The sequence below is a fragment of the Mastigoproctus giganteus genome, chromosome 9, assembly GCF_048544385.1.
Source record: "Mastigoproctus giganteus isolate SK-2022 chromosome 9, ASM4854438v1, whole genome shotgun sequence".
In the NCBI taxonomy this organism is placed as follows: Eukaryota; Metazoa; Arthropoda; class Arachnida; order Uropygi; family Thelyphonidae; genus Mastigoproctus; species Mastigoproctus giganteus.
Window position 1 is genome coordinate 155,371,173 of NC_143583.1, and position 19,462 is coordinate 155,390,634.

General features: G+C 36.0%; 1 protein-coding gene across 6 annotated transcripts in view; it reads left to right on the forward strand.

Moving 5' to 3' along the window:
• The window catches only part of LOC150080831 (DNA (cytosine-5)-methyltransferase 3A-like), a 945,959-nt gene that overhangs the window by 201,619 nt on the left and 724,878 nt on the right, over positions 1-19,462 (forward strand). For 3 of the 6 annotated variants that reach the window (XR_016547435.1, XM_090382018.1, XM_090382021.1), the window contains exon 1: positions 11,871-12,313. The exons of the other annotated variants lie outside the window; for them this stretch is intronic. Coding sequence is in view for 2 of the 3 variants with exons in the window: in XM_090382018.1 (XP_090238144.1) it covers positions 11,900-12,313 (414 nt within the window). In the remaining variant the exon portion in view is untranslated. Of the gene's footprint in view, positions 1-11,870; positions 12,314-19,462 lie in introns of those variants that run through there. 6 annotated transcript variants of the gene reach the window in all.

Below are 19,462 nucleotides of genomic sequence, written 5' to 3' on the forward strand. Positions count from 1 at the left end.
AATTAGGAACCTACAGTTAAAAGATCCCCTGGGTGGCAGTGATCACAGTGTGCTGATGTGGGATTTACTTAAAGACATCACTATTGTCAAGGGTAAAGGGAAGGGCTTTTTCTTCTGTAAGGGTGACTACAGTGGTCTGAGACAGTGTTTAAATTTTATACAGCGGGATGATCTAATTATGTTTTCAGCAGCAAATGGTAAATGGGAAGCATTCAGGGAAGTAATTGTATAAGCTAGTAGGCTTTTCATACTAAGAAATACCGTTCTTGTTTAGAGCTAAATGGATGTCAGATAACCTGGTGGGATGTGTGGCTGAGAAGAAAAATGCATGGGATGCAGATAAATTATCTGGGGACACAGAAGCCCACGGCAGCTATAAACTAGACTGTAATCAAGTCACAAAGAAGGTTAGGCAAGGCAGATTACGAGAAGTCTCTGGTAAAGAATGCCAAGAAATGGCAGAGACTTTTTTACTTATATTAACAGTAGAAGGGGTTAAGGGGTTAAATGACATTGACACAACGACTGTAGTTTTATTTACACACTTGACGACTATGGTTGATCCTACCCAGGTGCTGACAAACCTAATAGGTATTTTGCATTTAGATTCATGCATGGGGAGTTGTTTATTCAGGGGAATTCGAGAAGTTTATCAGGAACTAATAAGCTCAAAGAGAAGTTTATCAGAAACTAATAAGGTGGGCGTCTATGAAAGTTTGAGATGTAGGGTAGATGCCCTTGAAGAAATTAATATGAGAGGCCCAACAAGCTCTCAACACTAGAGCTCACTCCTGTGCAGCAGGCAAAACAGAAAACAGAGGCAGTTTCCAAGGCAGAATGTGCTGGTCCCACAGGAACTAGTTATTGTTGGTGACTCCATTGTCAGGGAGATGGTTTGAGAATTTCTTGGTGCCTTTTTCTTTCCTTTTTTTTTTTTTTTTTCAGGAGAACTTACAAGAGCTTCTGTGAATTACATATATTAAATAGTATTTAACATGCCAAAAGAGAATTTAAGTGATGCAGGATTATATTATGCAAAAAGGATAAGTGGAATAGAACCAGGATATGTCTGCCAGGGGCAAAAGTTGATGATATCATCTTTTAAGGGCACAAAAGGTGATATTATTGTTGAACATGTTGGCACTAAGAATAAGAGATCTGCAGATTTAATTAGCAATACAGGTCAACGTTAGAAAAAAGTTGAGAACTAGGGTTGAATTTGAAAGTGTCTGCAATTCTGCTCGGATGCAATAGGAGGGAGTATATGATGAGAGTCTTGCCAATCAATTCGGCTCTGGAGAGATTGTGCAAGGCTCAATGGAGTAGAATTTTTTTTCAGCGTGGTCTGTGCTCGTTAACGAGAGAGACGACTACAACAGGGATGGGGTACACTTAAATAGAACGGGTGCAAGAATATTTGCTGATGCTATCGAGGCAGTGTTAGGTGGGTTGGAAAACTGCTAGCTTGGGGAGGAGGGATACACAGACTAAAAGATTAACAGTGTCTACAGGCAGAGGTGAAAGTGATTCTTGCACTGCTTCTGTTGGAATGAGCAGCAGCGTGGAAAGCAAGTTGCTGGGGATTTCCAGGATTGCTGGGAGTCATTGTGAAACAAGTAAAGACATGGGCTGTGGTAGGGTAATCAAGAGTAGGAACAGGTGTATGTATACTTGCATGTACACCAATGCTAGAAGTATAGTTAATAAATTTGACGAATTTGAAGTGGTGGTCAAGACATCAAAGGCGGATATTGTTGGGATATCAGAGACGTGGTGTCACACAGATATAAGAAGTGCAGAATTAGAATTTGGGGAGTATAATGTGTACAGAAAGGATAGAAAGGGAGGAGGGGTTATGCTATTAGTTAAGAAACACATAAAATCTAAGGAAGTGCATCCAATTGACATTGGTGGACAATGCAATATGAGTCAGTGTGGTGTGAGATAAGCACTGGGAAAGGGAAAATGAGAGTAGGTGTGTGTTATAGGCCCAGTAAGGCCCCCCATAGCCGAGTGTTCAGGAACGGGAGTGCCTGAACACTCGGCTCAGGGGCTTGAACCAGGGTTCAAGCCCCTGACTACTAAATACGGTCACTCTGCCAACCCGCACTGGACCAACATGGCAGATTATTGTTCATTTCCCTCAACATGTATTGTTGAGGAGGCTTCAACCCTGCAGTGGGTTGATAATGGCTGCAATTTACCTTTTTTTTTTTTTTTTTTTTATAGGCCCAATGAATCTGATGAGTATAATTAGCAAAATATGCAGAGAAATGGAGTGGGCCAGTAAATCAGAATGTCTTATAATGGGGGATTTTAACTTTCCAGATATTGACTGGAACTTGTGGATTGGTCACTCGCACACTAGCAAGAGTTTTGTGGATTTATTGGATGACTGTTTTCTACAGCAACATGTTCGAGAAGTAACCAGAGCAATACTCTTGATCTGATTATCAGCAGTGATTATTCGTGCATTCAGAATTTGCAGATAAAGGAACCACTGTGACTGGTCACAGTGTACTGATGTGGGATTTACTTAAAGATGTAACTACCATCAAGGGTAAAGGAAGGGCTTTTGCTTTCGTAAAGGTGACTATAGTGGTCCCAGACAGTTTTTAAATTCTATACAGTGAGCTCAACTGATGATGTTACCAACAGTGAATTCTAAATGGGAATCCTTCAGGGACTTAACCTTGGAGGCCACTAGGCTTTTCATAGCAACTAAGAAATACTGTTCAAGGTTAAGGCCTAAATGGATGTCAGATGAATTAGACTTGTGGCAGAGAAGAAAAATGCATGGTGTGCATATAAATTATCGGGTGACACAAAAGCCTATGGCAGATATACTCAAATACAAAGGAGGGGTTAGGCAGGAAAAGGCAAAATTCCTTCTCCCACTAGAATTCAGGCAAAATTCTAGAGGGAGAGGGATGAATTAGATTGGTCCACTTAACATAGATGGTTTGACTATTGATGATGTTGCTCAGGCAGCTGATAAACTGAATGAGTATTATGCATCTCATTCATACATGAGGAGTTATTCAAGGAGGGGAATGCCAAGCTTATCAAACTCTAACAGGGAGCTAAGTGATTTTGTAATAACTGAGAGCAAAGTGGAGGAGAAATTGTTGAAGTTAAATATAAGAAAGGCATCTGGGGTGGATGGGATCTATCCAGTTATATTAAAGGAGGCAGCAAAGGAAGTAAGCAAACCCTTAGCTATAATTATGAGAATTTCTTAGAGTCAGGTGAGGTTAGGTTATGTTATGTTATGTTATTTGGTTTTTAGAAGCATTAGCAACTAAGGCCATATTGCTCTGGGATATGCGGTGGTCATTCCCTGACCTTTCCGCATCCTCCGTATTTGGTGGTGACGGGTTCGAACCCCGGTCTAATCAAGAAGCGTGTGCTACGCACTGCTGCTCCTTCCCACCTGGCTACGGAGGCGCCTCAGGTGAGGTCTCCATGAACTGGAGGTGTGCAGATGTACCCCCAATTCACAAAGAACGTTCAAAAGGTGACACAAGTAACTATAGACCTGTTAGTTTAACTTGCGTTCTGGAAAAAATAATGGAGTCACTGGTTAAAGCAGCATTGCAGGATCTTCTAGACAAGCTGCAGTAGTAGTTAAGCCACACCATGGGTTTGTTAAAGGGAGGGCTTGACTGACCAATTTGATTTCATACTATGATGTGGTCACAAAGAAACTGGATGCAAAAAATAATTTTGATATCATATTCTTGGATTTCAGGAAAGCTTTTGATACTCTTGCACTTGGAAGACTGCTGTACAGATTGGAGAGGTATGGCATTAAGTTTCTACAATGGATAAAGAGATGGTTGAGTGGGAGTCGATGCAGAGTGGTAATCAATGGACTTTGCTCTTTGTGGACTAATGTTATTAGTGGAGTTCCCGAGGGTTTGGTGTTGGGCCCATTGTTGTTTTGTGTATTCATCACCGATATTGATGAGGGTATATCATGCCTAATGTCCAAGTTTGCAGGTGATACAAAGGTTGGCAGGGTTGTTAATCACAGTATGCTACTGCAACAGGAGCTAGAAAAGTTAAGCAGATGGGCTGAGAAGTGGCAACTGTAGTTTAACCTTGAGAAATGTAAAGTACTGTATATGGGCAGAAGTAACCAAAGAGAAACATACCTACCGTATGGTAGTACACTCAGGGAAGTGGAGAGTTATAATGACCTGGGGGTAATTGTGCAGTCAGATATGAAGTTCGCTGAGCAGTGCAGATGGGCTGTCAGAGCAGGTCATGGAGTCTCATAAATGATATATAGGAATTTTGCTAGCAGGGACAAGAAGGTGATTATCCTGTTGTACAAGGCAATGGCCAGGCCACACCTTGAATTCTGTGTATAGGTATCAGGCCTCCTGTGTACAGGAGGCCTGATTTTAGGAAGGAATGTATTTGCTAGAGCGAGTATAAAGAAGGGCAACAAGATTGGTGAGGGGAACAAAGAGGTGCTCTTACCAAGGTAGGCTTAAGTTCTGCAAATTGCAGCACCTAGAGATTAGGCACATAAGAGGTGATCTGTTTGAGGTGTATAAGCCCTTGAATGGGTCTAGCAAGTTCAGTTCTGATGGGATTCTTCGTCTTGCTCAGATTAAGAACCTGAGGGGGTGATCTGAGGAAAGACAGTTGTAGAATATATGTGTGGAAATTTGTCTTTAGCCATCTCTTTTTGTGGAAGTTGATAGCTTAAATAATTTTTTTTTAAGGCTGAGCTGGATAAGCATTTGGAATGAATAGATGAGTGTAATGGGTTTTTTTTTGGCTGATGCTGCATTAGCTTGCTTTCTTGCATCGTATGCTGCTGTTAATGCTAATGCTAACTACCTAATATAGAAAAGTTATTTCTAACTGAGACCAAGAAAGATGGTGGCATTATATATGCAGAAGAAATTAGTTTGTTTCAATTTGATGATATCTTGATATCATCAAATAAATGAAATCTAGACCAACAATGGTGATGCAATGAAGTAATTCTTAAAATTAGATTCGGTGGTACTTTTTATTTCTTATGCAAAACATGCTTCTGTTCCATAGATTCTAGCTCATCAATCAACTTAGGCCATGAATAGCTAGTATCTGACCTTCAGATATAGAAATTTTTGAAAATTGTTTCAGCTCTTAGGATAGGCTTTACCTTTTTAAAAATGACCCTTCTAGACCTGTTTTGAATTTTCCCAAAGAAATAATGGTCTTAATAAAGCTTGAGATTTAAGTTCCATATATTATAAATAGATTTCAAAATCAGATATCAAAAGAATTCATCACTGACTTTGCTATTCTGCTAAACTTAACAACTGTGTTGCTTGTTCAGGGACTCTACTTATGCATATGGATTTCCAGTGACAGTTTGAAAAGAGAAATTCATTGTCATGTAACATCATCTGCTCAAGTGTGTGTTGTTTATGAGCACTGGCACTGAGATGCTGCTGTTTTTGAGTCAAAAATCATACAAAGGTGGTTAATGATAGTAATCATGTATGCTTCTTCAACAGGACCTAGATATATTAGGCAGATGGGCTGAAAATGGCAATTGAATTTTAACATTGATAAATGCAAGGTAATGCATTTGGATAGCAGTAATCTTGGGATAACACAGCATTTGGGTAGCACCAAACTCAAGGTTGTTGATAAAGAAAAAGACCTAGGGGTAATTATATAGTCTGACATGAAGTTCTCCGCACCTACACTTTGCCCAGTTCTGCTCAGGAAACAGGACTATTAGGCATGTCAATGTCATGGCCTGTACAACAATGTCAAACAGTGCTGTACAAGCCACATGCATACCCCTGACATTTACAGCCCCCAGGTGTGTTGTCCATTTTCATATGTTAACTTTGTGAAAATAATGGTAAATGGTGATACTTAAAGGAGATATATACTAATATAAGATCTAAATAAAATTGATAACTTATGTGAATCATCGTGAACGTTGATGATTATGAGATCATCTATTTTTCACATGTTAAAATATTTCATATATTTCTCTCAGTAATGCCACTGGTGTACTGTATGCACTCCAGTGCATGGATTTTTGATTTTGATATACCTACAGTATAGTGTGCCCTCGTCATTAATTTAAAATTAATATTTTAGAAATTATTTTTTAATTTCCAAAGTGAGGACAAGATGACCCACTTTATAATTTTAATAATAAACAACTCAGATGCTCAGCAAAACATTTCCTCTACAGGGAAAAATTCAGTAGGTTTTGCATTTAACATGGCACAGGATCATTTATGTTACTGCATGTAGAAAAAAAAAAAAAATTCACCGAATTTAAATACTTAAAAAATAAACACATCTCAAAGTTAATTTGTATTGTGTACAGCACACCATGCTGTACAAACTGGAGCAATTTGGCATTAAGGGAAGTTATGGACAGAGGGTGGTTATCAATGGGCACTGCTCTTGCAGACTAATGCTATTAGTAAAATTCCCCAGGGTTCAGTGCTGTGTCCATTGTTGTTTTCAATATATAACAATGATATTGATGAATGAAGATATATCAGACTTAATGTCTAAGTTTATAAATGATACGAAGTTTCTCAAGGCGGTTAACAATAGCCACCAAGGTGAGCTACTGTAACAAGATCTAGTAAAACTGGGTCAATGGGCTAAGAAATGGCAATTGAAGTTTGACATTGACAAATGCAAGGTACTGTACATGGGTAGCAGCAACCCCAGAGGAACTTATCAACTGTGTAGTACTATACTCAGAGTAGTGCTGAATGAAAAAGACCTGGGAGGTAATTGCACAATCAGGCATGAAATTCTCTGAGCAGTGCAGACATGTGCCAGGACAGCTCATGGGGTTTTGTCAATGATATACAGGAACTTTGCTAGCAGGGATAAGGAGGTGATTATTCCTTCATATAAGGCCATTTTTTTAAGGTCAGACTGCATCTTGAATACTGTATACAGGTCTGGAGTCCTCACTTTAGGAAGGATGTAGATCTGCGAACAGGTGCAGAGAAGGACAACCAGATTGGTGAAGGGAACAAATGGGTTTTAGAAAGGCTTGTTCTGAAAATTGCAGCATTGAGACTAAGTACCTGCTGGGAGATATGTTTAAGTGTTTAAAGCCTTGAATAGATTGAGTAAGCCAAATGTTAATGAGGGGACATAAATTCAAGTTGGAAGGATGGTTGCAGGATAGATGTGTGGACATTTGCTTTCAGCACGGGTAGTGTCTGATGGAACGGACTTCCATCTGTTATTGTGGAAGTGGATGGGTTGAAAAATTCAAGGGAGAACTAGACAAATCCTTGGAGAGTACTGATGGGTGAATTTTTTTATTTTTTATTTTTTTTTTGACTGATGCTATATAAGCTTGCTTTCTTGCATCATTTGCCACTACTAATTCTTCCACAACACAAGTAAGTTTTCAGGATCTGTGTGTGTGTGTGTGTGTGTGTGTGTGTGTGTGTGTGTGTGCAGAAAATTTCTGATGAGCTCTTGCTACTGAAAATGAGCTCTGTGGACAATTTTTTGCCAAGGAATTTTGAAATTTTTAAAAATGAAAACTTTGTACACAAATTTTTTATATTAATTTGTTCTGATTTTTAACTTTACTACCAAACTAAAAGAAATTTTCAAAAATTAAATAAGAATGAGAAAAAACATCATAAAAACCAATGTGCAGAAACACTCATTACTTTATTTTGATTCAATAATATCTCTACATCTATTTATGTATCACTTGATTCAATTTTATCAACTGCTACATCTGAATTCCAGAAAAATTCTAGATTTCTTCAATTTTGGCTTTTCAAGACCAAATCAGGTCAACTCGCTCTCCACTTCCTTCTCAGATTTTCAAAGCTATTTTCATTGCCACCTTATTTATTATAAATTGTCAATAATTAGTTGGAAACATAGATAAGAAATGGCAGTATGTAATGGAATAATTCAGATATGTATATCAACTGACATTGTTTGAAGCGACTTTCAAAATGTAGCTCTACATGTATACTCCTGAATGGGTTAAAGAAATAAATATTACAAATTTATAAATTTTAGTTCAAATTTTAATTAACCCTCTGCCAGATTGATGATGAATGTCCACTAAAATGGCTTAAATTTGAAAATAAAAATATCTACAGTAAACTAATGCCAATGTGATTAACTTTCCCTTTTTCATTATTGGTTTCATTTTGATCTGCATCATTAAACTACCATCACTTGCATCCTCAATTTTAACAAAGGTATTCACATGGCACCTCTGTGACACCCTTTTTTGTTTAATTATAAAAAAATTATTTTTAGCTTTTTTAATGAATTGAAAATGAAATGATTGCAGTAACACATGCTCTTTGAGTAACCAGGGTTCAAGCCCCTGACTGCTAAATAAAGTCAACTTGCACTGGGCTAGTGTGGGGATTATGGTCCATTTCCCTCAACATGAATCATTGAGGAGGCTTCCATCCTGCAGTGGGTTGATAATGGCTGAAATTTACCTTTTTTTACCTTTAATTCACATTGTAACAAGTGTAACATAAAATACTTTATACTCTTAGAGGATACTGGTGGGCAAAGGTACATGGGAGGATTTGATTTCATTTACAAATAAAATAAAAATTTTTATTTTAGGCTTTGGTAAGCTTTCTTTTGCTTATGATTTAATTCTCTAAAACGCGTGAATTTAAGATTAGCAACTTTTTTTTTTTTTATTATCCGATAATCAAGTGCACTGACTCCACATTTCATCATAGCGTTTCGCAATGCTGATGCTTGGCTTGCATAAAATGTTGCTTGTATTTGTGTTCATCACCCAACTACTGAAGTATGCAAGTTTTTTTATTCTTGTTTATTTCATATTTCACTCACTGAGGGTGAAGAATAATGAAGTGATTACTTAAACTTATTATTTTTTAATTTATATGTTTATTTCATTATAAAAAGGTGTACAGTATCTTTTTAATTTTGTGGTGATCTATAAGTGATGTTTTCTTAGTACCTCTATATAAAGAATAAAATTATATACTGTATATATATAATTTGTATTATGAAATGTAATTTTTATAATTATATTATTGTAATAAATATCATATAACATATATATTTTTTAATATTATATATATATATATATATATATATATATATATATACACACACACACACACACACACAGAGAATCAGATCTAACAGGCAGAATATTGAGTAGGGGTGCCGTTATTAAAAAAAGGTTGGAAACCACTGCTCAAACCAAAAGCCAAAGTTGCAAATATGCTGTTTTAACCGTATTTTTTTTAACCTTTAGTTATTATTCTTTTTGTTTATATTTACCATATTTAGTATTCATATTGGCAGAATGGTGCAAGAAAGCAGGTTCATACAGCATCAAAAAAAAAAAAACTTTACCCATAATTTGTCTGCTCTTAAAATTTATATAGACTTAAATTTATACTAGGTGCAGGTTTGTACCAACAATCAAATTACTCCATACATTTATTTTTTAACCATGCTTTTTTCAATTTAAATTTGACTCTTGTGTCACTTGAGAAAGAGTAAAATGCTATGAGTATTAATTAATTAATAATTAAGGCCTTAAAAGGGTTGATAAACTAATGAACCCTTTTAAGGCCTTAATTAATTAAAAAAAAAAAAGTGGTTTCTAAGCATTGCAATTTATATAACTGAAGCCTTTCTCGGCAAGATTACCAACGTTTTGTTGCTCTTCTTTGCAACCCAAACCCCTTTTCCCAACATCAGAAAAATCGACTTACTTTAGGTTAACTTATTATAACTTAATTTAAGTTAATTATAACGTAAGTGGTTAATTATAATTTAGAGTATTATTTATAACCAACCAACCAATAAATAAATAAATAAATAAACAAACAACGACAAATCGCAATCAGCGGTCTGCTGCGTTTCGGTCAGATGTGACTACACGCTCCTCTGAATTACTTCACTCTCTGAGGTCTAGTCATTTTGCTATAGCTGTTCACTATCCCCCCCCCCTTTATGCGTGCATTGATCCTTCATTTAGTTTTATTTCATTTAAAATACAGCATACTGTTGTCATTTGTTTTTTTGGTGTTATTGAATTTCATGCAGATCAAGTCATAAGTCATTCTTCGTTTCCGTATTTTATTGATTATCCTACCGTGACCTCACTCTCGTTTTCTTTTGTAGCCAATCGGGGGATGTTCTTTGACCCCTCTCAAAATAACGCGCCAACTCCAACTGTTGCCTGTACTCAGAAGCACTCCATTTTTTTAAAAATGTATATATGGTGTATTGTTTTAATTATCTCTTAAAAGTTATTTGCATTTATGTTTTAAATCGTAATGTTATCGAACATATGAATTCTGTAATTTTGTAAGTTTATTACTTTTATTTGCATCCTGAGGCCGTTTAATAATTTTCAGCTGGACGGCAACTGATTTTAAACGTGTTAGTTTTGTGTGTGATCACGCCATGCCCAGTCTGACCACTTTTGTGTCTGAACAAGATTCCCAGATTTTACTGGGATAACAAGAGATGTAAAGTTTGTGTACATTCCCCATAGAGTGCACCAAAGGACATGGAATCTTGTACCTTACCAAATTTATATATGCTAAAATACTGTGTAGCATTAGCAGAATTTTAAATTCCTACATAAATTCAGAAAACGAAACCGAAATAGATGAAAAAAAATCATTTTTTCTTCATTGTTACACGATTTACCTTGTAAAAAGTGTAGGAACATGCCAAAACAAAAAAGGTTTTCCTTTCCACTTTGCTGAGCAGCCAAGAAGGCCACTGTAAACAGTTATTTTCAAAATTTTTTTGAATAACTTATACTCAGAAAAAGAACAGTAGGAGGTAATACTGCAAGAACCTCTGCTTTCATAAAAATTATTGTATAAAGGAATTTGAATAAAATAATCGAAAACAAGTATTAAAAGACAAGTGTGATCTGCCACTGTTTAATAAATGTACCAGTTTTGTTCTTATTTTAAACTAGTTGTGATTATTGTCATCTGTGTAATGTTACATTGATAAGCCCCAGATATGCAATTTTTTTCAAAGAAATTAGAAGTAAATAGGATTTAAATTTTAGAAATACAATTCAGTACAAAAAATAACCCCCATAATGAGTTTCACCAACAATTCCACAGTTCCTGATGTGGAGCTAAAGGAATTAAAAATTGAAATTGTTAGGTTAGATGAAACTCATTATTGGAAAAAGGATGATGAAAGCCCAGAAAGTGAAACTGAAAACAGTGATAATGACTCACTTTATGAGGAAAGAATTACGCATAGAACTTGTAAACGGCAGATGCAAAATCATAAAAGAAGAGTAGCCAAATGGGGCCACATTTTCAGGTACCCCACTCCATTCCAGCATTACAAGGTAAGTTTTATTTATTTTATTTTATTTTATTTTTTGTGCTAGTTGCATTAGGTGAGCATTATTATATTGCATTATTTGTGATTTTCACATTTTAGATATTTATATATTTGCTTTATTACCCTTTATCTCTTGATGGTAAGTGCTGTGAATTATGGGCTGTCTTTCATCATTCAAGAAGTGAATAGGCTTATTGGATTGCATATAATTAGTGAATCCGTGGTTAATCTCCAGAAATTCAAGAGTAAACTTAACAAGTTTGGAAGAAGGAGCAAACGAATAAATTTTAATTATGTCACTAAAGAGCATAGTTACCCTTGAATAAGAAGTATTACTTCTTGGTGACTATAACGTATTTAATATAATTTCATGTCTGTATACAAGTAACTTAACTGAAATGATTTGTATTTCTTTTAGGCATATTTAAGTAACTACACTAAAACATCTAGTTTAAACAAAAAGAAAAAAAAGAAAAAGAAAAACAAGAATAAAAATCCTTTCAACTATAAAAAAAAGAAAGCAAAGTCAAAAATGAAGTCCAAAAACAAGCGTAAGGCCTCCCACGTAAAATTAAAAGAAGTTAAAATTCAGTTAGTTCCAGAAGATTTAAGTTTAGCAACTCGAATGCCATCCTTACCAATATGCACTGCTGAAGAAGCAGATTCATCTTGTGAACGAGTTGGTGCCATCCCATTTGATTATGAGGAAGCCAAAAGATCTCCAACAGATAATTCATTATTACTGCCACTTCTAGAAAATGAAATGGAACATAAGAATGGAGAGAATTATGAGGAATCATTCTATGAGGAAGATTTTAGTGAAATAGCATATAAAGAAAAGAAAAAGAAGCGGGATTTTTTAGTTTCATCTTCTGCACTTAAAAGAGGATCAAATGGATGGGAAGACTGTCTTCGACCACGACCAGCTCAGGTCCAACATTATCAGGTATGTCTCTCTCTCTCTCTCTCTCTCTCTCTCTCTTACCATATGTGATAGGGTTCCTCAGAATTCTATTCAGTATATTGTTCCACCAAGTGATATTACTTTTTGCCATTTTGTCAATGATAAGATGGTGAGTGGTTTATCAATGGCAATATCAAACACACCTGATTCTTTACAAGTCAGGAGACACTTTTTTTTAGCATATAAGCAACAGTTCATAAAATAACTGTTAATATGATATAAGACATTATTAAAATTTTGTAATAATAGAATGTTATCAAAATGGTGGATATTAAATCCAATTTATAATATAAGTATTTCTACAATATTTGGCAAACTTTAAAAAAAAAGTTAAATTAATTTTTGAAAGCTACATAGTAATTAATGTTTTTGGCACATTTATGGACTTTGGTTTATAACAGTACATTTTTATGCCAGAACTTGACAAATTTGTTCAAGAAATAGTTGCCACTGCCAAAAGTTAGTTACCAGCTGGGTGGGGTGGAATGGGGATACAAAAAAAAAAATACTGACGCTATGCTGCTGCAACAGGATCTGGAAAGGTTGAACAGATGGGCTGAGAGGTGGCAAATGAGGTTTAACATCGACAAATGTAAAGTGCTGCATATGGGAAACAGTAACCCCAGAGCAACGTATCAACTCTGCGGTACTACACTGACAGTGGTGGAGAATGAAAAGGACCTGGGGGTAATTGTGCAGGCAGATATGAAGTTCTCTGAGCAGTGCAGACGAGCTGCAAGAGTAGCTCATGGTGTCTTGTCAATGATATACAGGAATTTTTCTAGCAGGGATAAGGAGGTGATTATTCCCTTGTATAAGGCAATGGTAAGGCCACATCTTGAGTACTGTATACAGGTCTGGAGGCCTCATTTCAAGAAGGATGTAGAGCTGCTGGAACGGGTACAGAGAAGGGCAACAAGATTAGTAAATGGAACAAAGGGTTGCTCTTACGAAGAAAGGCTTAAGTTTTGCAAATTACAGAGTTTGGAGACTAGGCACCGGCGAGGTGATCTGATAGAGGTGTATAAGGCTTTGAATGGTTTGAGCATGCTCAATGCCAATGGGATTCTTCATCTTTCTCAGAATAATCACCTCAGAGGGCATAAATTCAAATTGAGGAAGGACGGATGTCGAATAGATGTGCGGAAATTTGCCTTTGGCCAGCGGGTGGTTGGTTGGTGGAACCGACTTCCATCACTTGTTGTTGAAGTTGATAGCCTAAACAAATTTAAAGCTCAACTGGACAGGTATTTCGAACGAACGGAGGGGTGAAATGGGAGTGGGTTTTTTTTTTTTTTTTTTTTTTGGCTGATGCTGAATAAGCTTGCTTTCTTGCATCATATGCCTCTGCTAATGCTAATGCTAAAAAAGAGTGTTTATTAATGGTTTACTTTGCTTATTGGCATTAAATTCACATAATGCTAATTTCCAAAAAGGACCCAATATTAATAAACTTTGTGATATTAGGAAACACTAATAATTTTTATCTATACAGTAAATCAGTTATAAATGTTATATTAACCATTACTGGCAATTCTTAAACAACACAAATTGAAAAGCATCGGGGACATTAAATTATCAGGTCACTTTCTGTTTACAAACATCTGACCTTAAACAATTGTACATGTGAATAAAGCTCCATAAGATAAACAGTATACAGTAATGTTTTCACAAATAAACACCTTCAGACATTTATTTATTTTTTCCATAACCAGTTAAAAAAGGCATAAAGTTACTGTACTGACTTCAAATGAGAAACTCATTGCAGAATGCTCTTCAGGTAATTTTAATTTTCACACTGTCTTAATTAAAGCCGAATATAATTAACTGTGCTGCTATTCTTCATCACATGTAAACCAGTAAGAAATTTTCTGTTAAATAATGTTTTTAATTGTTTAGTATCTGTGTTAAGAGTCCACCATTTGCCCAAAATTGGACCAGTCCTCGCAAAATACAGAACAAAGCCATTGTAAAACAAAGAACTGGCAGTTCAACATGACAGCCACTAATATTTTATAGGTTGCTATAGTGACCTGTAAAATACTAGTGGCCAGGCTGGATTTCTTAGCGCCTCTGTAGCCAGGTGAGCAGGAGCAGCAGTGCATAGCACACGATTCTTGATTAGACTGGGGTTCGAGTCCATGAACACCAAATACGGAGGATGCGGAAAGGTCAGGGAATGACCACTGCATATCCCTGGAGCAACATGGCATTAGTTGCTGATGCTCCTAAAAACCAAACAACAACAGCTGGATTTCTTAGTTACCATGGTGACTATTTGTCGAGCCTTGAGCTGACCTTGCAGAAAAAGAATCTGATGGCCTTGTCAACTATTTGATAGGTTTACCATGACCTATCCACTTTCCAGGAAATTTTTCATTCAGATATACAACAAGAGAATATTGAGGAGGGATATTACCTGCATGTAATATAAATTTTTGCTTGACGTTCTGGTTAGATGACATCATTTGATGTGTTTAGTAAGAGCGTGCTAACTGTACCATTGAAGAAAAACAGTCTCCATGCACTCTCTCTCTCTCTCTCTCAATGATATTCCTGCAGAAATAGCAACTGTAGAAGAATTAATTTCATATACAGGTAACCCTCGTATAACACGGTAGTTAGGTTCCTATAAAATCTCGAGTAGTGCGAAACCGTGTTATATGGGACTAAGAACCAGTACAAAAAGGGGGGTTACATTCCAAAAGCTAACAAAAATACATCATTTTTTTAACTATTGGAAACTTAATTTTTATCAAAAATAGTAATAACTGAACAAACTTCTTACAAACTGTGATACATATGTCAGATAATGTATGTTCATTTAATTTTCTTCCTCTTCATCGCTGCTAAGCACAATCAAATGAAAACATTTTTTCTGTTGCAGAATATCTTCACCTTTTGAACTTTCTTCTGCAGCACCTAGATTTCGTGTATCTTCTGCTCTCTTTAAAAAATTTGTAATCTGGGTTTGTTTGCTTTTGCTTCATAGATCTTTGTAAATTGCATGGTATGGCAGCTAGGAATTTTTGAAGCTCCCTTTTGAACTTTGTGTTCTTTTCAGTCAAAGGATCTGCATTCAAAAAATAAGATTCTAATTGCTTGGCTAAGTTTATGCCTTCCTGTATGCTTTTTAGTGTAAAATTTGGAACTTCAGAATTTTCATCTGCACTATCATCCTCTATATTGATTCGGATTAACTCCAATGACATTTCCACCAAATCTGCTTTGCCAGCCTCTTTTTCTACCAGTAATTCTTGAACATTTTCAGTAGTCATATCATCAAAACCTTCCATTCCTACCGACTTATCAAGTTCTGCTATCGCACCAATTCCATTTTCTGCCAATTTGACCATATTTCCTGAATGAACTGACTCTGGCTACACGTTTTTCCAACACGCACGTTTTGACAGTTTTACTTCTTTGAGTGATAAAGCTATGATTCCGATACAGTCCACGATTGAGAAATGTTTCTATGCCTCCATCACTTCAATAGATTCGGAAATCCATTTTTCCCAAATTCTGTTATAATGATTTTCTGATGTAATGCCTTCATTTAATGGCTGAATTAAAGAAGTTGTGTTAAGTGGTAGGCACATTACTTCAAAATATTGGATGACTTAAATCTTTTAGATGGCCTGGCACGTTATCCAAAAGCAATAAAACTTTGAAATCTAGATTTTTGCACTTTAAATAGTTTTCTACAGCTGGCACAAAACAGTTTAGAAACCATTCTTTAAATAAATTGGTAGTTACCCAAATTATGCCTAAGTTCCTTAGGCTTAAATTCCAGTCCTAAATTATGCCTAAATTCCTTAGGCATAATTTAGGGCTGGAATTTAATTCACAACAAAGAAATTATTCTAATTTTAATTATGCTTAAGAACAAAGTTTAGAAATACATACCCAGTAAAATTTATAAATGATCAAATAAAAACTGATATAACTTTACAAAAACCTGCACACTTCGAAGTCACAATTTTTTATGGTCTCAAACAAGCACAAGTTCAACAGCCCAGAATCTAACATGGGAATTTCCCAACAAAATAAAATATGGGGATTTCTAAATTTTTTTTGCATAACGACTAGCAAGTAAGCAGCTGGGGATTCACAGAAAAAAATGGAAATGTTGAAAAATTATATCCAACATAATAACAGGGTTTTCTCTGCACAAAATCTCAAAAAATACCGTATATGCAAGGTTGTTGTTGTTTTGGTATTTATTGGCACATTAACAACGGAGATCATAGTGTGCCATATGTGAGGCTTGCTGCAATTCTCTAACCGTATTAGAGTGAAACCATGTTATATAAGTACCGTGTTGTGCAAGGATTGCCGGAATTTACTAGCATTAATAGAGGCATATGATGCAAGAAAGCAAGCTCATCATCGGCCAAAAAAAAAAAAAAAATCCTTCCATTTCACCCTGCCATTCGTTCCAAATGCTTGTCCAGCTCAGCCTTAAATTTATTTAGGCTATCAACTTCCACAAAAAAAAAGATGGAAGTCTGTTCCACCAATCAACTACCCACTGGCTAAAGGCAAACTTTTGCACATCTATTCTACAACTGTCTTTCCTCAATTTGAATCTGTGCCCCCTCAGGTTCTTAATCTGAGCAAGAGGAAGAATCCCATCAGCATTCAGCTTGTTGAAGCCATTCAAGGCCTTATACACCTCAGTCAGATCACCTTGCAGGTGTCTACTCTCCAGGTGCTGCAATTTGCAGAGCCTTTCTTGGTAAGAGCACCCCTTTGTTCCCCTCACCAATCTTGTTGCCCTTCTTTGTACTTCTTCTAGCAACTCTATGTTCTTCCTAAAATGAGGCCTCCAGACCTGTACATGGTATTCTAGGTGTGGTCTGACCACTGCCTTGTATAACGGGATAATCACCTCCCTGTCCCTGCTAGCAAAATTCCTATATATCATTGACAAGACTCCATGACCTGCCCTGGCAGCCCATCTGCACTGCTCAGCAAACTTCATATTCGACTGCACAATTACCCCCAGGTATTTTTCACTTTCCACTTCCCTGAGTGTAGTCACAAAGTTGGTACGTTTCTCTTTGGTTATTGCTACCCATATGCAGTACTTTGCATTTGTCAATGTTAAACTTCAGTTGCCACTTCTCAGCCCATTTGCCCAACTTATCTAGATCCAGTTGGAGTAACATACAGTCTTTACTGTCGTTAACAACCCTGCTAACCTTTGTATCATTTGCAAACTTGGACATTAAACCTGATATACCTTCATAAATATCATTGGTAAATATACAAAACAACAATGGGCCCAACACCGAACCCTGCGGAACTCCACTAATAACATTTTTTTCACGAAGAGCAGTGTCCATTGATTACCACTCTGTCTCAACCATCCCTTTATCCATTGCAGCAACTTACTCTTAATGCCATACTTCTCCAATTTGTACATTTATCAATCATGTTAGAGCAAAACCGTGTTATAGAAGTACCATGTTATACCTGGGTTGTCTGTATTAAATATGAGGATTTAAGCTATTCAATGCACAGAGAAAAGGTGATTAATATGTTCATTTAATTAGGGAACCACCTTGTCAGATCGAACAATTTATTTAGGAAAATTGCTATTTTGCACCAATTTTTTTTTTTGCAAATTTTATACACCTACTGAAGTCGTCTTCACAGAGAACCAGTATTAATTTGGGTGTGTAGAACCAAATCCAGGCTACCAACTCTTAACTAGTATGATGCAGTCTCTCAGGCTGCAAGGCATTTAAATTTCGCACTTGGGCTGGTTTTGCTTTTTTGTGGTCACAAGTATTTCACTACCTTTCTACCATTTGTTTAAAAAGGTAGAAAGGTAAGAATAAGAAAAGTATTCTTATTCTTACAAATTTATAACTTGCTGACATGTTTTTTTTCCGTAATTAATTTGTACATTTTGCTTGCTGTCCGAGAGACTGCACTGCACTGTCCTATTTATGTAAATTTCCCCATGTGTTATATTTTTGAGTATATAATAATCAATGTGTTATTATTGTTTTCATTCATAAATAATTTTTCTTAGTGCATGTATTTTTCTTTCTTTAATTTTTTACAAACTAGTAATATTTAATCTTTTAAAATTAGCTTCTTCTTAAGATTATTTTAAGATTAGAAACCATTCTTTAAATAAATCTGTATATAAATAAATAAGTAAATAAATCGGTATATAAATAAATAAGTACATAAATATAAATAAATAAATAAGATTAGAAACCATAGCTAAAATTAGTAAAATTTAAAAATATTTTAATTTTTCATGTTTTGCACTTTCTGTAAAATAAAAAAAGAAATGTGGCTAAAAGCATAATTTCACACATCTATCCTTCAGCCATCCTTTTCTAGTTAAAATATATGATTCCTTTTTGTGCTGCAAGAGAAAGAGTAAGGATGCTATCAGCATTTAGTTTACTCAAGCCATTTAAAGCCTTTAACACTTCAATTAGGTCTCCTTGCAGCCGACCAGGCTAGCCAGGTGGGTAAAGTGCCTACCTGGCAATCCAAAGGTCGTGGGTTCGAATCCCGTCTTGGGCTTGGATCAAAGTACTGCAAAAACCTTGGGAGGTGCATTATGGCCACAGAAGCCAATGCGCCAACAACTACCAAAAAAAAAAAGTCTCCTTGCAGGTGCCTTAGTTTCCAGAAGCTGCAATTTATAAAACTCAAGTCTTTCTTTGTAGGAGTATCTTTCTGCCACTGACTAATATTGTTGCTTATCTATGGATCAATCCAATTCAGTGGATCCACATCATTTCTTAAAATGAAGCTTTCAGACCTACATGCAGCACTCAAGATGTGGCATAACAATTGCCTTATACAACCTCCCTTTCTTTCTTAGAAAAATTCTTGTATATTATTGACAAAACTCCATGAGCTGTAATAGCAACCTCTCTGCACTGCTCAGAGAACTGTCCCATGGCCTCGTACTTGATAAGAAACTGAACTTTCAAGCACATGTAGCTTATCTTAGAACTATCTGCTTGAAAAAGTTGAATATTTTCAGGTGTGTGTCATCTATGTCATGGGGTGCTGATCGACATACCCTGATCCATCTTTATCGAGCCCTCATCAGATCCCACTTAAACTATGGCTCTCCAGTGTATGACTCTGCGA